Below are 22,044 nucleotides of genomic sequence, written 5' to 3'. Positions count from 1 at the left end.
ATTGCCCTCCCTACAGGGCCTCTCCCTATGGGAGTATACTTCCCACTCGTTGATATCAGGCTTGCTATGGTCATTGGAATGTGAGTAGAAGTGACATGTGCCACTTCCCTACAGAAGTTTTAAAAGCCATTGTATGGCTCCACCATTTCTCTTTTCCCTCTATGTCCCAGACAGGGGCTACTCCTTCAGCCTAAGTCCCAGAATGAAGAGGATGTAGAGCAAAGCCCCAGTCAAACCACAATGGACACTAACATGAAGGAGAAATAAACTTTGTTGTTGTAATGCACTGTGATTTGGGGAGTTGTTACCACAGCTTAAATTAATCTTAGCTATTATCTAATACTCTAATGAACCAAATACAATTTTGGAGCTGGTTTTCATTCTACACTCACATCTTCCCTTTCCTTCCTTCTTCTCCCCCCACTTTCCATCACCACCATGACATGTTCCTTTAGACTATTACTAAATGCTTTCTTCATCTCCATGACCCACAATCAGCTCCTTAAATATAGGAACTCTCGCCCCACAACCTCCACCTACTTTTCTTGCTAAATTATAGCCAGCTTAGCGCTGTTTCTACCTAGATACAATCTAGCACCCTCTCCACTAACTATACCAGACTTTTTGTACTCCCTGAGGTCCACTGTAAACAAACTCCCTTATATTCTTTAATGCTTTCCATCTAATTGCCCTAAGGTATATGTGACAGCATTAATTGCCTTAAACCCTTTGAAAGGGAAAGAGAGCTTTCTTTAATCCCTTTGACTCATGGATTCAGGAGGAGTCAACCACTTTCCTCTCTATGCAACTTTGAAATATGATGAATGTCCAACTTCTCTTCTTCGGAAGACTATCATATCTGACTTTACCAATTTCTCCTCAACGATCACCCGACTTCTACTTTTCCTTAAAGACTTTAGGACTTTTCTGTACCAGCCCATTTTCTGCCATCACTCTTGATGGAACCTGGTGCCTGCTACAACCTGGTCCCAACCTACCTACAGACACAGCCGTATCTATCATACCATCACCCATTATAATCCTTATTCCTGCTGCTCCCCTGCACTTTCCTGCTTCTGTATCCTTGCACTCACGCTATTCTCACTTCTTAGAATATTTCTTCCCTCTTCATTACTACCTTATGAAATTCTATCTATTTTTCAAGTGTTTTCTCATTTTCCTAGTAAGAATTAATCTCCTCTTGTGGCAGACTATGAGCTGCCTCCTAAAAAACCATTGTTCCCTTACTTTTCAGTAATCATACCAATTATTTGGGGTAGGCAGCCATATGCTTGGCTAAAACACTACATTTCCACTTTCCATGCACTTGCGTATTGCCACGTGACTAAATTTTAGCTAATAAGATATAAATGAAAATGTACTTTCTTCTTTCTCTCCTTCATCCTCCTTCCTCAAATGAGAATGTAATAACTCTACAGACATCTTGGATCATGAGGGCCATCCCTAAGAGACCAGGCCCCTGACAATTTTGTAGAGCCAGCATACTGGCCTTACATAGCCCACTTCCTGACTTTTTGTATATTAGCAAGAAATAAATTTCCAACTTGGTTACACACTGAAAGTTTAAGTTGTCCTGTTATATGCAGTTGAACCTAATCTTAACTGATATTGTTTTGAAGATGTGTAATACTTTGTATCCCTTTCACAGCTCTCAGATGAGGGTGGGGCACATATCTTCATCATCTTTTCATAGCATACTCTTTGCATCTAGAAGACAATGTCCACTGCACATGATCTTGATAAATGCTCACATAGGCCTTTGCTTACAGCTCAAAGCAGTTAGCAGTATTTCATTTATATCTTCACTTGCAAACAAACAAAAGGTCACAATACAAAACTGAGAAAATTACAATTTTCACTGTAATTTCCCCATAACAGTTAAATTTATTAAGTAAACTCCCTTAAGATATTTATCAAGGAAGTAAATTAAAAGAAAAAACTTCTTAGGGGAAAAACATAGCCAACAGATAGGACCTTAAATAATCACAACATTTTGCAAAGACTGGTAAGTAGAAGAGTCTCATGAGATTTGTCTATACACACAAAGACAAGTTATTTCCATCAGCCATCAAATCAGTCAGATATATACACAAACCTCTCCTTCAAATACAGCAATTACTGAAATTTACTGAATTCTGAGGCTAAAACCATATTTATCTTCTGTGCAGCAAGATGCTCTGGACACATTTGTAATATTTATCACACCACTATTTAATCCCACATCATTTTAGGAAGTCCATTTTCACCCTACACTGAACTTACATATCATATTAAAAAGAATAAATCTAAAGGTAACCTTTGGAAAACAGCTTAATGTTAAGCAGATATCTTAAAATTTTACAAACTTGATTATGGTCTTTCTTTGTCAAAAACAGCAACAGCTTAGGGACTTCCCTGGTGGTCCAGTCGTAAAGAATCTGCCTTCTGATGCAGGGGACGCAGGTTTGATCCCTGGTCAGGGAACTAAGATCCCACATGCCACGGGGCAACTAAGCCCACGCGCCACAACTAGAGAAGAGAAAACCCGCATGCCACAACTAGAGAGAGAAAAACACACACGCCACAAATGGAGAGAAGCCCGGGCACTGCAAAGAAAGATCACGTGTGCCTCAACGAAGATTTCACGTGCCGCAACTAAGACCCGACGCAGCCAAATAAATAAATAATATTAAAAAAAAAAAAACCACACAACAACCCCTCCCAAAAAACCCAGCAACAGCTTAAAAGAAAAATTCGTTATCCAGGACTATTCTATTTCTTAAAATATTGACCTTAGAGTTCCAAACAATGGTAAACTATTTCAATTCTATGAAATGTTGGAATCCAAACACAGAGAACAGAGCTAAACAATGCACTAGCTGTGTGATTACGGCAAGTTACTTAACCTCTTTGATTTCCCCATCTTTAAAATGTAGATAGAATTATCATCTATTCATAGGGCTATTGTGAAGATTACATGCATACATTTATGTAAAGCATTTAGGAAAGTGTCTGACACAGAGGAAGTACTATGTGCTTGCAATTATTAATTGAAGGCTCATTAACTATTCCAAAGGCAAAACAAATCTACAAAAATCCTTCATTTTATAAATTAAAATAAATAATAGTTTATATAACATTACGTAAAAAGTTTACTAAAGAACTTTGTTTTAATATCACAAATGGTTACAGAAGCTAAAAGTATTTATCTCTTTGGAGTCATTTAACAAACATTATGCTAAAAATCTTTTGGTTTCATAATCTGATAGGGCTGTAAACCTTGACACACACAGGACTTAGTGGGAGATGTGAAATTTGAGTCCACTTTCATTATTAATGTTATATTCCAATTTAGTACTCATGTTCCTCCCTTCATCAGAGGAAATGTTTATTTGTGGATTGTTCAAACTTCGCCAAATACATAACATATAAAACATCTTTAGGATAAACCTTATTAACAAATAAGCTCATAAAACTGAATTTTAAAATCCATTATAAACTAAACTTAAAAATAAAAGGCGTTTGGGTCTTCTGAGCACAAGCTGCCCATTCTCCTTGCTTGACCCTTATAACAAACCTTTCTCTGCTCAAAAAAAATTTTTTTTAATAAAAAATAAATTAAAAAAATAAAAATAGAAAGTACCTGCGATTCAAGTGGAATGAAGGAAATATTTATTTCTTTACATCTTCTTATTGTCTTGGAGCAAGAAGCCTTAATTTTGTTAAAGAGACTATCAGGGCAAACTGAGAGGGGGAAAAAAAAAAAAAAATCAAAGCATATAACTGCATCTAAATTTTCATTCTTTTGAGTAAATCATTCCAACATCCAAGAATATTTATTTTTTATATATAATTACTGACTTTCACAAAGTAATTTACTATGAGGACAGAGATAATATGTAAATACTGTTTTTCACTTTATAGAACAGATGCATTCTAGTAATGAGGGCTGTAATACAAATTCCACTTTCCCCATTCGTATCCACTGCAACCTAAGATATATTTCCTTAGAGAGCTGCTAACACAGCAAACTAAAATTGTTAGGAAGGAAAATCAAGTCCAAACTAAGGACTTAATAAACTTTCACAGGACTTACAGAACTTCTTAGGAATTTATACTACTTTTCTAAATCTGCCACTAAGTGCAGCCACACCACACAAATTTTTAATTTTTCCTTGAATTACAGGATATCCTCTAGTGTCAGGAAATTTTCAGCCTCTAAACTAGTAAGTTCTGGACCTTAGAACCTGTCTTTTCCCCCCTTTTACTTAACTGCTTATATAGTTTCACTAAAACTAGGTTGGAGTATCAACCACTGGCTTCTGCTGTCTTTTAACATGTTGTTCTTTACCCTCAAAATTCCTTAAATTAAAAGAGGCTTCATACTCATTAAATTTTATCAATTCTAGAAACATGAATTTCTGTATAATAAGGTTACTTAAATGACAAATACTTATGATATGGCCTTTTAAAAAATGCAAGCTACTACTAGGTATGAGATAAATAAAAATTTACAGGAAAAATAATATAGAAAGCTGCTTTTTATTTGAATGTACAGCATAGAAAAAGAAATGTGATAGGTTTTTTCCCTTAACATTAGCAAACAGATGGCAGTTTCTTCAGTGCATCTCCCAAAGGGTCTTATTTTTTTATTATATAATCAAATCCCCAGTTGAAACTTTTATTTAAAGAAGAATTCTTCCTGTTATTGGCACAGAATTTGAGGGATAGCCCTCTCCATCAACCCCCTCACCCCTGTATACCAGCAAAAATGACTATCTTTTGAAACTAGTTTGGAATGATTTAATTTTCTATCACCTTACCATCAATTAGCATAGAAATAATCTTATATTTTTAGATTCTTTCTAACCTAATTAGAACAAACAATAAATAGAAAGTCACTAGTACTAAAATAGCATTACAAGAAATACTTCATAATTATAGGATTTGAAATAATGAAGCAATAACTTTTACAAAGCTACTTACAGTCAGTGAAGTAGATATACGCTGCTTTGTATTTGTTCTCCGATTTACTTCCGAAATCACGTAAAAAACAGTCTACAGACTTAAAAAAGGTTAGATGTTAATATACATTTTATCAAATACTAATTTAAATATGCTAGCTTTTGAAATAACTAAGATTATTTTGATGATAAAGTAAAACCTTAACTGTCAAAAGATTAATTTATAAACTGATCTTTTAAGATGCTATGTTGTCTAGCCAGTTATAGCTAGAAGCATAGTAAGTAGTAAGGTAAAATGTATGAACAGAGTGCTGTTTTGGTGACGAGGAGCTCTAGGAATGATCAAGTGACTGAGAAGCCGAAGCAACATAAAAGACAAGACCACTGGAAGATAACAGATCAAGGAATTGAGAAGTCAATGAACGTACTGAAAGTATTACCTACAGGGAAAATGAAACCATCCAGACTATGACTGGAGAACTGCTGAAGAGACTGACAGTGAGCTAGGAGCTAAAATTGTCAAAGGGGATTAGAATGAAAAAGCCAAAGGTTGGCAGACTGCGAAGAGGAGGGAGAGCAGGTAATATAGTCTAATAGTATTTGCCTCTATGCTGGTAGTTTTAAAGATACAGTAGCCTGAAAGCAAAAATGAAGAACAAACAATTTAATTCTCTCTCATCCATCTGTTCCTTTTTCTCCTCCTGCAACTCCTAGAACTAGTATATTTCTGTTAGAGCTCATGAATCTATCCTGCAAGTCTCTTATCCTTCCCCTCATGATTTCAATGATTGTTTTTTTGCTTTGAGATACTCTATTTTTATCTTTTAGACTATTAATTCAAATTTCCATAGTGATTATCCTCTTCAATTAACTTTTAACTGAGAAAATACACTTCTGAGCTTCAGAAAGTTTATGTGCTATACCAGACTCTCCTTAAGTGTACTATTTTTCTGTTTGGGTTATCATCCTTCCCTCCAAGCCCCTATATATATGTTGCTAGATGTGCCCTTTTTTTCATTCTTACTAAACCGTCTCTCTCTGGCCACCTGACCTAGATGTGTGGTTGCTTCTCTTTGTCAGCTCACTTGAAGCTTAGGTTTAGTTGCTGGAGTATCCTAAATAGAGGCAGTACCATAAGAAGAGGAAGGCGAAGAGGAAGGCAAAGAAGTTTCTCCTCCTGAGGGCTGTAGGTATAAAAGCAAAAAAACCACCCAACTGACCTTTACCCTAGGGTTCACAGATCTCTTATACACAAACTCTTCCTGAAATCTGTCATTTTATGACCCTTGCTTGGGAACTCTCTGATGCTGGTCTCCACGTGCTCACCCAGCCCCTGAGGAAGGAAATCTCACACCAAGTTTCTCTACAAGTACCCAAGGAGCCCAGGGCCTCACATGCACCCAGAGGCCTATAGAACCCAAGAGGTAATTGATTCAGGACAGGAGGAGAAACTGGAGTTGGTTGTGGTAGATAAAGGAGTCACATTCAGGTACCATTTTCTCTGAATCCTTTGATTCTTTACTGAATACATAATTTTGTATCCTGCTTTTGTCACTAACGTTAAAAATGAACATTTATATAGATCATTAAAATTTTCTAGAAACCTCATTTTCAATGGCCACATGGTCTTTCATACCAGTTATTTGTCAATGCTAAGAATTTATCTGGATATCTTTATTGCTTCTGAAATTTAGTTTGACCATTTATTTGATTTTTTTTTACAATAAACTCCAAGATTCAGAACGTTTCAAGGTTCTTGATATGGCAAATTATTTTCCAAAAAGGCTGTATTAATCTATACTCCCACTAGCAGTACATAGTAGTTTCTACTCCATTAACCATTGATAATGGGTATTGACAGCTAGAATAGGATACATAGATAAATAAACAAATGTCTACATATACACACTTTTTTAAATCCCTCTGCCAATTTAATAGGTGAAAATGGTGCTTCTTTCATTTTTTCCGATCATGAATTTTATCTTATAAAATTATATTACGGATAAGATATAAAACGTCATTAAAATCCACCAGCAGCCAATATGTAGAGACCATATAGTAAATGTCTGGGTTTTTCCTTACTGTCTGCTCTGCTAGAGTTAGAAGAAATGAAATTGGAATTGCCAAATTAACATTCTTATGCTAAGAATAAGCCAAAGGATGTGTTGGAAAATGCATTCTCAGATACTATACAGAATAAAGGAGTTTGATACTTTATATGGCTCTAAAGTTTTGGCTTTAAGTATGAATTAAATCATGGTTAGATTATAAAGAAATTCCTTTCCCATAAAAAATATATATATACATACATATATGCATATATACATACATATATGTGTGTACACCCATACATATATGTATACTATAGGGAAGTCACTAAGATAAATGAAAGATTAATCCAAGATCATTTCTTTTACATACATTTCCATCCTCCTAAAAATTATGGTTGAATAGAAACTGCATGGGTACAAATTATTGAAAGAAACTCTATCATTTTATATAATTAAATTCTGCTTTAATAGATGGGGAGAAAGGAATTCTTTCACTTAAATATCCTCATTGAGAAGAATACAAATGAAACAATCTTCTAACACAGGGAGACTCTCCTAAGCATCTAATAAAGGACATTTTATTACTTTGAATTTTCTAAGAGAAAATCATGTCAATGGTGAAAATTTTGAAGAACATACTTTTTAAAGATTCAAAACACTCACCTTTGATGTTGGAGAGATAAAATAAAGAGCTTTCATTTGTCTGACAGGTTCTCGATTCTTATAAATATTCTCCACAACTAACCAAAAAAAAAGTCATTTTATATAACCAAATATTTATACACTTGAAACAATTTTTAAATGAAATTCACCGTACTTTTTTATTTATAATAATATAGAAACACAATTGTATATCCTGGGCTTAACATTTTCTTTGTCTTCATTTGAAAAATTGAAAAGTCCTGAAAATGTGTCTTCCCTAAACTCTGGGCTAAGTGCTCATCATGAGAAAAAAAGATAAAGCAGCTATTTGGTAGTTAGGTCTACCAGCATAAGCAATCAACATGCCATGAAGAAACCAAGAAAATGCATTTAAAATTAAAATATGTACTTCTTTAAAAAAATATTCTACTATAGTAATAGAAAATATAATATCAGAAATCAGGCTAAGCATGAATTATCTGTTAAACCTCATAATAACCCTTTATGTATTTTACAAATGAGGTAACTGAGGCTTAAAAAAGTTAAGAAACTTATCCAAGTTACACAGTAAGTAAGAAGAGAGAGACAGGATTCCAACCCACATCTGTCCAACTCCAGAGTCTAAGTTTTTAACTGCTATAACATTCTTTAAATAAATTGCCAATTAACTCTTTTTCTTTTAAAACCACACATTAATATAAATCATTTTTTCAACAATGAAATATCGCCATAATTTAATCAATTATATTTTTATTATTGAAATTAAGAACTTTATAAATAACTAATATAAAACAAAGTGAATTTAAAACTAGTAGGCCCTAAATTGTCAAATTAACTATGAAGGCTATATTAAAAAAATACTAACTTAAAGTATCATTCTACAAATCAAGAGAACCATCTTTCAAGATTCACGCTGGCAAAGGGCCTAGAAAGAATTTAAAACATTAATCTGACATGCAAGGAAGGCTACTGTTGGACTTCTCTTTTAAATACGATGATTCATTTTCTCATCCCTAAATTTATACTAGTATAGTATAGGTTTATCATAGCTTCTGTTAGAGAGGATATCAAATAAGATTTCCGAGGAAACAGTTAATTTTATTTTTATCTCCACTCCCAACAATTGTAATTTCACCTTTAAAAGATTATGGTTAAATCTGTGTTAATTTACTTTTATTGCTTAGTGCCCAAAATAAAGTGTCTTACAGTCATCTTATGCTGTACATACTATGTATTATGTTTGGTGAGTAACGTGCGTGTTAAAATGTTGTAATATGATTTAGAACACAGACTTTGAAAAGATTCTGAAATGTCTGGTTATCAATAGCAGAAAGTGCCACTTCTTCAATTCACTGAAAAGTGGGTATCTATTAAATGATAAAAAAGGAAAGGTTTTTATGATTATTCCTATAATAGTGACAAAGGAATAATCTAATTCCCAGTCTATTTTTTTTAAAAGGTTTTTACTTGACTTTAGTGGAGACACTGAGGTAGCATCACACGTGTATTTTTTTCTCATGTTTTTTAAAAGTTCCAAGACACACTGAACATTTTCACAAATGACCTGAACACAGACAGAAAGTCTGATCACTGAACGGCCAATGCAGTGAGCTGATGTGGAACTCAAAAGAAATGTGACATGTTCAAGTTAGTAGATATGATTATGATTAAATCAGAGCAAACCTAGGTGACTGGAGGATATTGAGAACAATCCACAGCAATATGCTCCATGATATACAGTCCTATATAACACTTGCCAAAAAAAGCTTCTGTGGTCAAATAAGTTTAGAAAACTGAATACTATACCTATTCGCAGGGGATCCACATTATCTGCTAGCATATAAAAAACTCCATAAAGTCCTAGAGAAACCTGGTTAGCTTTGTTTAATGCTGTTTCCCAAACTAACGTGGCCACAGAGTCCTTTCCTTGAAGAATATCAATCAACACTGAACACACAGTAAGAAACAATGGTCTATAAAAATTCAATAAAACCTCCTTACAGTGCAAAATGGTTCTGTAGCTTCATAGTGCTGTACACATATTATCAAATGGTTCTCTAACTGCACATCAGAGAGACCTCTGGGAACGTAAAAAAACTTAAGTGGCTTAATCAATATTACACTTATCTAGTTAGTAGAAAAATCAAGGCTTTAATCTTCTAATTTCTAGTTCAGAGCTTAATTTTCTGCTGAAGGTCATAAAGACCACAAACTGAATATGTAATCAACAATAAAAGATTATTTTATTAATAAATATCAAAAAGTAAACATTGCTAAATTTTTTAGGTAATCCTCTCATTCTACACAATGCTCACGCTTTCTTGAATACTGGGTGTACTTTTGAACCTCACAAGTTAGGAGTGACAGAGGATACAGATACTATACTAGAATCCAAAATATAAAAGAATTATATTTGACTTTGAGTCCCAGTTTTCACTTTACAAATCGGGGTATTAATATCTGTCTTTAAAGGGCTGTTATGAAGGCAAATTTAAATAGATGAGTTATATAGATGATGATATGATTATGAATGTTATAAGATATTGGTATTCTCCCCAAAATGTAAGAGAAATTAAAATCTCATTAACACAATCCTGCCCAGTGGAAGATAGCAACTGTGGTAGTGTGATTTTTTTCCCATAATCCCACACTAATGCTGATTTAAATTTACAATTAATAGCCTCATTTCTAGGTAATAAAGAGAAACTTAAAAAGTCAGTATTATACACTTGTAAATATGTACAAAAGTTGATTTTATGACATAAATCTTACTATTCATTTAAAAACAATATATGAAAACCACAAACATTAATCAAAATACTAAGGTAAACCTAGTGCATCAGCATACAAAACTGTAACAAATACATAAGAGTAAAAAATTTGAAGAACAAACTCAATAAGGCAACTTAGTCTTGGTTAGGGGTGCTTAATTGTATGTCTCAGCTGAGGGAAAAAACTCTGACTTACAGAGGTTATTCTGAAGATTCACAAAGAAAAGAATGTCCAGTGTAATTATTATGGCTAGAATTACTAAAAAAATAAAACATAACCCCCTGAGAAACACAATTACTAAAATTTATTAATATTTCAAACTCTCCCAATCATAATAAAAAAAGTTTTTCATGATGAGTATTTGTAACACTTACCAGTTATACCCTCTGCTAGAAGATCTGTCATTTTGCAACACGATGCCAAAAGCTTAGTGGTAAATTCATCTAGAAGCATTATCTTAAAATGAATATAAATTAAGAAATACTATCAGCATTTGACTGCCAAGAATTCACAAAAGACAGAATTTAATGCATTAAACCTACTCAAACTTATAAACTTTTTATAACATAAAATTAAAATATTAGGACAGTGGGCAAAATTATCTCAATTCATTTAACTTGCATGACCTAGAAATTTATTTCCTCAATATACGGACATATGATATTATACATAAGTAAGCAAATAGAAATATTCTCATTTTGAAGGAGAGAACTTGTTCATTTTAAATGTATGTTATGTTTAACATCAAATTTTCTTAAAATTATAAAATGCCACTTGTAGAATAATAATTGTTCTAGGCACCGTTTTAAGCATTTTACATGGATTAATTCATTTAATATCTACAACTACCCTATGAGGTACTTCCATCCCCACTTTATCGATAAGGAAACAGAGGCACAGAGATGTCAAGTAATTTGCTCAAGAAGCCACAGTTAATAGGAGGTAAAGCTAGGATGTGAACGCAAGCAGTATGGTTCTAGACCCTATACTTTTATAGAAGTATAATAAGTAAAATATATAGAAGTCCTCAATAAAGGCTTCTAGCTTCATGCAAATTCTATGTGAGTATGCAAATTCTACCTTCCATTCGCCTTCTTTCTTGCAGTCATCAAACACTGTTGCTTTTATCTCTGCAAAGAAAAAGAGAACTATTTAGGAGTCTTAATCAACAGTCAGAATAACTACTCAAAATGTCCAAGATGGCTGGGGAAATATCAACTGGAATTGCTCGGCTACATAAAAAGCATATTCACTTGTTAAACTCGAAGTAAAAATCCAGTTTGCTTTAATACATAACCTATATGGTACATTTAAACTGTAATATATTTTTCATCTTTGAGAATAAAAATATTATTAAAAAGGCTAGGGACTTCCCTGGTGGCGCAGTGGTTAAGAATCCGCCTGCCAATGGCAGGGGACACGGGTTCAAGCCCTGGTCTGGGAAGGTCCCACATGCCGCGGAGCAACTAAGCCCATGCGCCACAACTACTGAGCCTGCGCTCTAGAGCCCATAAGCCACAACTACTGAAGCCAGTGCACCTAAAGCTCATGCTCCTTCACAAGAGAAGCCACGGCAATGAGAAGCCCTCGCACTGCAATGAAGAGTAGCCCCAACTCGACGCAACTAGAGAAAAGCCTGCATGCAGCAGCAAAGACCCAACACAGCCAAAAATAAATAAATTTTTTAAAAAAAGGTTAACATATTTAAAACATATTTAATTATATATTAATAAACATATTTATTATATAATTTAAACATATTTAATTATATAAACATATCTGGAAAATATTTCTGAAAGTAGTATCTGACTTGGTTTTTCCTATTTACTTAAATCCTAAGTAAACAAGATGAAAACAAGAAACTGGGACTTCCCTGGTGGTCCAGTGGTTAAGACTCTGCACTTCCACTGTAGGGGGCAAGGTTCGATCCCTGGCTGGGGAACTAAGATCCCACATGCCACCGTGGCCTGGCCAAAACAAAAACAAAAAACCCACAGGAATAGCCCTAACTGGCCCATTGCTAAATTACATCTGACAATCAAAACTAGATAAGTAAGTTTCTTCCTGATTTACTACAATTTTCAAAAATGTGTCACAGCATTAGGATACAAATATTCAGAATTTATTTATAATCAGCAAATATTTATTAATGTGTTCCTTGCAATGATTTTCAAAATTAATCTAAACATATATTTTAAATTACTAAATAAAATACACATAGGCAATTCACACAGATACCTGTTATTCTACTTTATAAGATAAAAATTTCCCACATTTAATGTTTTATTAATTCTCAGTTAACTTTGAAAACTGTAGTAATGTAACACATAAAATACAATTAAATGTAAATTACAGTAACTCTTGTTTTTCATAAATTCTTTTTTTTAATTTATTTATTTTGTTTACTTTTATTTTTGGCTGTGTTGGGTCTTTGTTGCTGCACGTGGGCTTTCTCTAGTTGCAGCGAGCTGGGGCTACTCTTCGTTGCAGTGCGTGGGTTTCTCATTGCGTTGGCTTCTTGTTGTGAAGCACGGGCTCTAGGCACGCGGGCTTCAGTAGTTGTGGCACGCGGGCTCAGTAGTTGGGGCTCATGGGCTCTAGAGCACAGGCTCAGTAGTTGTGGCGTATGGGCTTAGTTGCTCTGTGGCCTGTGGGATCTTCCCAGACCAGGGCTCGAACCTGTGTCCCCTGCATTGGCGGGCAGATTCTTAACCACTGCACCACCAGGGAAGCCCCATTAATTCTTGATAATGAGATACTTATATAATTCATTTAAACTTTTCTATTTCTTAATTTATATTTAAGTTAATGCTTTTGGAAATTTACCAACAAGTTTTTGGCACCATGTTAAAAAATGACATGTCCAAGCAGAGGGTATATTTAATAAGGGTTACTGATACTCATCATAAGAATTGTGATCTGAAAGGTTTTATTGTGATTGAGAAGGTGTGAAAGTGTTAAGATATATTGAGGCTTATATATGTTTGTTGGGAAGATTATGATGTTATATAAGATTTATGGCAAAAGCCTGAAGTATTTAACCATAATTTAAGCCTAAAGCAGTGGATTCTGGTATTCTACAGGCAAAGAGGAAGGATTTTCTCAAGTAGCACTGAGGCACTGAAACATTATGGTACTTCCCTTTCTAAGCTTGCTTTATTCCTGTATACCTAAAACAAGCTGAAAATCAAAGACATCTTGCTAATTTTTGCCGAATTTATGTCTTTCTCTTAAGAAATGAATGCTCATGGAATTTATGATGGAACAGACTGAACAGCTCCCTAGCCGAACTCATTCCAGTCTTTACCACCTTAGAAACTGCACTGTCATATATGGCAGAAACTAGTCACATGTGGCTACTGAGCACTTGAAATGTGGTTAGCCCGAACTGGGATGTCCTGCAAGTATAAAATACACACCAGATTTCAAAGACTTAGTACAAAAGGAAATTTAAAATATCATTTTGTATGTTGATTACATGTTTCAATGATAACATTTTGGATAGATCAGGTTAAACAAAGTATATTTTAAAAATTAATTTCATGTTTCTTTTTACCTTTTTTTTTTTGATTTGGCTATCAGAAAACTTTAAGTAACATATGTGGCTTGCTGTTATTTCTAACTAGAATCTGAGGATACCTTAGAATCTGAGGATACCAAGCCAGTCAGTGTTAGCATCTCAAAAATAAATGATAAAGAGATAACTAGTTTTGTGGACAGAGATTAGGGGCATACATGAAAAGTGACGTGGTTACAGGTAAAATGTGTTTGGAGGAGTCAAAGGAAATCACATCAACTAATATTACAGAACTAAAAAGGTATTTCCTCTAATTATTAATGAGAATTATTTAACCTTATAATCCATTTCTCTTGCACCCTAAATATGGATACATCCCAAGATTCAATTCTCTTACTTTTGCTCTGCTTGCTCTATACTCTTCCTCAGAGACCATACTCATCATCAAAGTTTCCTCTAACAGATCTGCCCTTTAATTTTTCCCCCAACTTTATTGAGATATAATTAACATATAACATTTTGTAACTTTAAGGTATACAATGTGTTGATCTGATACACATATACTGCAATATAATTACCTCTGTAGTGTTAGTTTACACCTCCATAACCTCACATAATTACCATTTCTTTTTTGGGGTGAGAACATTTAAGATCTACTCTCTTAGCAACTTGCAATTATATAGTACAGTACTGTTATCTATAATCACGATGTTGTGCATTAGATCCCCAGAACTTACTCATCTTCTAACTGGAAGTTTGTACTCTTTGACCAACTTCTCCCTATTTCCCCCTAACCCACAGGAATCCTTCAATTTTCCACAAATCCTCATCTCTCCTTGGACTTCTTTCCATTACACAATACAGGTTTAAGCACCTATGTGCCTCAAATTGAGATTAAGTGCCCTAAAAACTGCTCTAGACTTCTCCATTTCTATGAGTTTTATTGTCATCTTCTTAGTCATAGTCTTCGGCTATTTCCTCTTTCCTCCATTTCTAATCATTAGGCTGTACTGACTGTTCATTCCGGTGACTGCCGCTGTCACCAGCATTGCCTTGATTCTCATCATCTCTCACTGAACTACTGCAATAATCTCCTGTCTGGATTTCCTGCTTTCTAACTCCAACCCCTTTACCTTTTCCAATCCATTTTTCACACTGTTGTCGGAGTCATCTTCCTGAGGCACAGCCCTGTTATATCAATACCCACCTCAAAATTCCCTCAAATGCTCACTGTTACCTACAGAATAAAATCTAGACTCTTACTATTCAACGTCCTCCATCAACTGGCCTCCACCTAATCGCTAAATTAATCTTCCACCAGTCCAGATGGTACCCAATTAATGACCTATTAATACCAATTACTCTATCTTTGCTCCTTCTGTTTCGCCTATATATAAAAGGAAATGTATTTAAAACTGTAACACGAAAGAGGATGTGAAAACACTGAAAGGAAAAATAAAAGGAGAACTAACAAAGTAGTGTATAGCATCAGCAATGCCAAGGTATACTTGCACAACTATCTTTAATCACAGAGAAACTAATAAACCTGATAAAAATGCAAGAAAAACTGATTTGCCTGGAAAACAGGAAATGAACAGGTAAGAATCTTTATAAAGGTAATCCCAGGGGCCTGGGACAGAGGTAAAAGTAATACTCATTACTAGTTGAATAAAAACAGATTGACCTGCGCTTCCCTGGTAGCGCAGTGGTTAAGAATCCACTTGCCAATGCAGGGGACACATGTTTGAGCCCTGGTCCGGGAAGATCCCACATGCCACGGAGCAACTAAGCCCGTGCGCCACAACTACTGAGCCTGCGCTCTAGACCCCACGCGAGCCACAACTACTGAAGCCCGCACGCCTAGAGCCTGTGCTCCACAACAAGAGAAGACACCGCAATAAGAAGCCTGAGCACCGCAACGAAGAGTAGCCTCCACTCGCCACAACTAGAGAAAGCCTGCACACAGCAACGAACACCCAACTCAGCCAAAAATAAAAATAAATAAAATAAATAAATTAAAAACAAAAAACAAAAAACAGATTGACCTGTTCATGGGAAAGACCACTTAGGGCTTTCAAGGTTTATTGTTTAAAAATTTTATGAAACGGACTTCCCTGGTGGTCCAGTGGTTAAAACTTTGCCTTCCAATGCAGGGGGTGTGGGGTCGATCCCTGGTTGGGGAGCTAAGATCCCACATGCCTCGTGCCAAAAAACCAAAAAACATAAAACAGAAGCAATATTGTAACAAATTCAATAAAGACTTTAAAAAAAATGGTCCACATCAAAAAAATCTTAAAAAGAAAATTTATGAAACAATATGAACAATATGAAAACTGAAGACTAGTATAAGACCACCTAAATACATACAAAGGCAAATATTAAAGCAATTATTTCTAGGTAGAAATTTAGTAAATTCTATATTTATTCTTCAAGCAAATACTTTACAATTAAAAGTCTGAAGGGGAACTTCCCTGGTGATCCAGTGGTTAAGAATCCACGCTCCCAATGCAGGGGGCCCGGGTTCCATCTCTGGTCAGGGAACTAGATCCCGCATGCCGCAACTAAAAAAGATCCCGCGTGTGGCAACGAAGACCCCGAGTACCGCAACCAAGACCCGGCGCAGCCAAATAAATAAATATTTTTTTAAAAACCAACAAACAGCCTGAAGTGTTCCTCTCTTAAACATAAGGGTGTAAAGGTAAAAAGCCACCACTATAAAATTGCTTGATGGCAATGTAAGTCAGAACAGTAGTTACTCTGGGGGAAAGGGTGGAATTTGGCCTTAGAAGAGTTATGGGGTGCTTGAAAACATTCCATACCTCAATCTAGGTGGTAGTTACATGAATAAAAATTTATCCATCTGGGACTTCCCTGGTGGCGCAGTGGTTAAGAATCTGCCTGCCAATGCAGGGGACACGGGTTCGAGCCCTGGTCCAGGAAGATCCCACATGCCGTGGAGCAACTAAGCCCGTGTGCCACAACTACTGAGCCTGTGCTCTAGAGCCCGTGAGCCACAACTACTGAAGCCTGCGCGCCTAGAGCCTGTGCTCCACAAGAGAAGCCACCACAATGAGAAGCCCGCACACCACAACAAAGAGTAGCCCCTACTCGCCACAACTAGAGAATGCCCACGCACAGCAACGAAGACCCAATGCAGCCAAAAATAAATAAGGACTAATAGGTAACTAATAAGGACCTACTGTATAGCACAGGGAACTCTACTCAATACTCTGTAATGACCTATATGGGAAAAGAATCTAAAAAAAAAAAGTGTATATACATATATGTATAACTGATTCACTTTGCTGTACGCCTGAAACTAACACAGTATTGTAAATCAACTATACCCCAATAAAAAAAAAATTAAAAAAAAAATTTATCCATCTGCACATTTAGCATTAGTGCACTTTACGCTAGCATTATACTTAATGAAAACTTTAGGAACAAGAAAATGACTTCCCTTCAGCACTGTTCTAGTAAGTGCCCAAAATGCTGATGACTGCTGTTTGAGAAGGAGGAAAAAAAACCTTTCAGCTTTAGTAGCTCACCACTGCTACAGCATGTCTGAACAATTTAGCTCCAACCTACCTTTTAGTCTTCATCCCCCTATTTCTTGCAACAAATACTCTGTACTCAAACAAAAGGAATTATTCCCTCTTCCATAAACAATCACATACTTTCACATCTTTGGGTCTTGGCTCAGATTTCCCTGTCTGGCAAAATCCTACTACCTTTCACTGTTACCTCCTATTTGGAGTCTTCCCTGATCCACTCGCAGAGAGGAAATAATTCCTTTTTCTTCTCTTCTCCCATGAAACTTCTTCATGCTGCTAATATAGCACTTAGTACCTATGTACCTGTCTCCTCCCACTGAATTGTAAACTCCAGGAGGTCAAGGAGTATGCACCTAGAATAGTGGGCAGCACAGGGTAGTCAATAAATACTGATTTAAAAGAATACATGACTCTGCAAATATCCAAAAAGTAAAAGAAGAGAACTTTGCTCAACAAGATAAAGAAGTGACCAGAATGAAAAAAGACATAAAACAAAGATAATTGATTAAAACAAAAAACAAAAATATATTTTATACATGCCTATATTTGCATAAATAAGTTCTCAAGGAATTTATAAGAAACCTGAGTGGTTGTCTCTGGAAAAGGAGTCTGGGGTCTCGGTAGGGATGAAGATTAATTTTATTTTACAATCTCTTCTGTTATCAAAATTTTTTGCCACATCAAGGTATTTAAGAATGATTAAAATTGTTAATTACAAAGATTTCGAAGGAGGAGGAAAAAGTTATGTTAATGTTAATTGTTTAAAAAAAGGAAGTCACAAAATGACAAATAATAAAAAATATATCTGAAGCTATATAAGGTCTAGAAGAAAAATGTGAAAAAAACCCAAAAAGCTTATGATTTAATGTGTAAAGAATTGGCTCAGATAAATACATTCTGATTACTTTTATTTGTAATTTTACTAGGTTCATTTTCTCTAACATTTCCTCTAAAATATACAAGGTGAATTACAGACATTAGACTATTGCTTATAGACAAGAAAGAAAATAGGCTATACTGAATAAGGAAAAAAACGTCATAGGTGGCTTCAACTTGCTTTACGGTCGATTTAATTATTATCATTTTGCTGTGTGTTTTTCAAATAAAGTTCATCAAATTTTTATTTAAAATCTTTTATCAGTGATATTTTTATTACCATTCTCCCCCTGTAGCAAAAAGTGGCAAATGAGCAATACCAAGCACTAGAAACTTTTACTGATTTTAAGTACGGGAATTAGTTTTGTAAATAAATGTAGCCCTTTGCATTCAAATATTAAATTTTTAAAAGGGGTTTTAATGTGGTCCCTAAAGGCTGCTTCCTTCTCATGTTTTAAAAGGGGTTTTAACGTGGTCCCTAAAGGCTGATTCCTTCTCATGTTTTGTGGTCCCTAAAGGCTGATTCCTTCTCATGTTTTAGGTCTCAGCTCAAATGTCACCTACACAGAGAAACGTTTCCTGATCCACCTACCTGGACCAGTCCCTTTCTATATATAGATATCACAGACTGAAATAATCAAGTTTATTCTTTGTTTACATACTTATTTTCTATTATTCCCCACTTGAATGCAGGATTCAAGAAGGCTGGGAACTTGTCTGCCTTCTGTTGCTGTATTCCCATAGGAATTCAATAATATTTATTGAATAATGGGGGAAAATTACAAAACTGATCTACTGTTTTCTTTTCCCCACTGCTTACTTTTCACAAGCATTATTATCCATTGCATTCTGCCAGGGCCTGTTTGGAATTTAAAGCTCGAGAAGAGGGCTTCCCTGGTGGTGCAGTGGTTAAGAATCCGCCTGCCAATGCAGGGGACACAGGTTTGAGCCCTGGTCCGGAAAGATCCCACATGCCGCGGAGCAACTAGACCCGTGTATCACAACTACTGAGCCCATGCACCAGAACTACTGAAGCCCATGCGCCTAGAGCCCGCGTTCCGCAGCAAGAGAAGTCACTGCAACGAGAAGTCCTCGCACGGCAACCAAGAGTAGCCCCCGCTCACTACAACTAGAGAAAGCCCACACATAGCAACGAAGACCCGACGCAGCCAAAAATAAAATAAATTAAAAAAAAAAAAAACACGAATCTACTTTCTACTAATCTCTATAGATTTGCCGATTCTGGACATTTAATATGAATGGAGTCATACAATATGTGGTTCTTTACAACTGGCTTCTTTTCATTTGGCATAATGTTTCAAAGGATCATCAATACTGTAGCATGTTTCAGTACTTCCTTCTTTTTTATTGCCCAATAATATCCCATTGTATGGACATAACCACATGTTATTTATCCATTCACCAGTCCATGGACATTTGGGTTGTTTTTGACTTTTTGTCTATTAAGAATTATGCAGCTATGATAATAGATGTATCAGCTTTAACATCTGTTAAAGAGATAGTAATTCTTATTGTTTTGATATTTGTAAAGAATAGTGCCAGGCACAGAGTTATGTTCAAAAAACATTAATTCCCTTCTCCCTACTTTACAGGTAAATTGAAGGTTAAGTTATTTATCTTTCTAACCTGACCTAACTATACTACCCTCACCCTAGCAAAACCTTTTCCCAGTCAAATATATGATTCTCCTACCTCTGAGGAGATTCCTCCATCATTTCTTTCAGACTTTGTCATCTTTTGCTAACAGAACTCAGAGGCTCCCACTTCTCTGTCTCTCTCTAATTAAACTAAGTATTGAATGAATATCATCTTATCTTTTAGTTATGTTCCTATTTCCACAAAAATTCGAAGAACTATTTTTTTTAATCTGTATAACACTTCCTTCCATTCAGTGTCCCCTCTTCTTTATCTTACACTCTATGTGGGTATCCTGGTGCTACCTCAAGTTAACAGCACAAGACGGAAATTTTGTTACCTGTAAACGCTCCTTCTTGCCTAGTTTCCATGCTATCAATACCGAGGTTACTATCATTAACCTTTTTTTTCTGATAAATGCTGATGTTAAGGACCATCTTGGAAATTATACAACACAATTCATTACCCATTTTCATATAAATGTATTTAAATGCCACTGTGATTTTAAAACATTACCAAACCTTAAAAGGGACCCGTGTAAATTCTGAAAAACAAAATGCTAACCTTATAATTATCCAATTAAAAAAATACTTTCATAACTTTTTTTCCCCTTCTATTTATACCCTTGTTTTTAGTATGTTAAGCAGTATGCCAGTTACCGATTTGGAGTTTTAATTTTACACCGGAACTCTGTGACTCCCATAATTTTGTTAACTCAGTCACTATTTCTGTTCCTTGCTCAACAAGCTGGAGCCAGAAATACTAATTAGATGTTACCTCTTTTCCACTACTAGACCATAATTACTTTGAGCCCAGCAATGCCAAACAATGATGGTTCTTCCTGTTTGGCGGTTTCATTCCTTCTCTAAGCTGGCAGACCTAGATTTGGAGCGATATTTATGAAAGTCGTAGATGATACAGCAGAATGGCAGAATATCAGTAACCAATAAGTATTATAGTACAGTCCTAGCAGAAAGGAGTGGCTCCGAGAGTGAAAGGAAGAGGTGAAGGTGCAGATTTGCCCCGAGATTTAATCATTCCGATGGTCCCTTCTCAAGAACTCTTTAGAAAGTGGGTTCTTCTAGAAGGGAAGAAGGGTCTGTTTAACAGTGAGGTTTTCTTTTTGTTTTTTTAAAGGACAAGCATTGTAAAGTACGGTTAGTAAAACTCTCGCTGATACTAAGACGAATAAGCAGAGTAAGCAGTCTTGGAAAACTCAAGTGTGGGGAGAAGGGGAGGGGCGGGATAGAGAAACACAGCGCTGAGCCTGACTCGCGTGGAGAGACATCGCCGACTGGTGGGGCCCCGCGCAGGGGCCGCCGGCGGAAAAGCCGGGCCCGGGGCCGCTCACGCAGGGCGGGGTTTCGGGGCCAGAGCCCGGCCGAGCCCAGCCCAGAGGATGCCGGACGCCTGCGAGAAGGCCGCGTCCTCCCACACCCCGCCCATCGTTGGTGCTGCCAGAACGAGGGCTGGGAAGGAAAGCAAGAAGAAGTGCTAACATGGACGTGGGAGCCAAAGCAACGAGTGCCCGTGGCGGCTCCCCAAGAGACTGCTGGTCTGGGGCAGGAAAGCAAGGCCCGGCGCCGCGGCCTCCTGGCCTTCCCTCTCTCAGCCCCTGCCCCACCGCACTCACTCTGCCACACGATGCTCTTCAGCCCCCGGTCCGTCACCGGCGGCGCCATCTTCCCAAACACCGCTGAGGACCAGCCGCTGCCTCCCACTCGCAACCCACCTCAGCTGTTAGAGAGGGTTCGGGCGGGCCCCGCCCGTCGCTGAGGAGAAGGCCCCGCCCACACCCACGGGCCGCGCCCTCCGGTGACGTCACGGGCGTCCGTAAGGGGATTCCCGCCCACCCCTGGACGGAGGCTGCGCAGTGCGGGTGGAATCTCCTTGGGCAGTTGCGCGCCATCTAGCGGGAGGCTGTCAACCGAATTTCGACGTCCTGGGACGTCAGAAAGCGAAAGCGTACCGATGGATTTTGAGCTAATACCATTTTAAGAAATCCAGAATTC

General features: G+C 36.5%; 1 protein-coding gene across 1 annotated transcript in view; it reads right to left on the bottom strand.

Annotated features, from left to right (window-relative positions):
* STXBP3 (syntaxin binding protein 3) overlaps positions 1-21,814 on the bottom strand; it is a 53,361-nt gene extending 31,547 nt beyond the window's left edge. The window contains exons 1-6 of the mRNA XM_068540420.1: positions 21,666-21,814; positions 11,510-11,559; positions 10,804-10,885; positions 7,679-7,755; positions 4,987-5,065; positions 3,644-3,744 (exon numbers count right to left, since the gene is read on the bottom strand). Of these exons, the coding sequence (XP_068396521.1) occupies positions 3,644-3,744; positions 4,987-5,065; positions 7,679-7,755; positions 10,804-10,885; positions 11,510-11,559; positions 21,666-21,714 (438 nt within the window). The 5' untranslated portion in view covers positions 21,715-21,814. The remainder of the gene's footprint in view (positions 1-3,643; positions 3,745-4,986; positions 5,066-7,678; positions 7,756-10,803; positions 10,886-11,509; positions 11,560-21,665) is intronic.
* Positions 21,815-22,044: the final 230 nt, after the last annotated feature.

The sequence above is a fragment of the Eschrichtius robustus genome, chromosome 3, assembly GCF_028021215.1.
Source record: "Eschrichtius robustus isolate mEscRob2 chromosome 3, mEscRob2.pri, whole genome shotgun sequence".
Lineage (NCBI taxonomy): Eukaryota > Metazoa > Chordata > Mammalia > Artiodactyla > Eschrichtiidae > Eschrichtius > Eschrichtius robustus.
The sequence above is the reverse complement of the archived record's forward strand: the minus strand, read 5'-3'. Positions and strand labels throughout refer to the sequence as shown.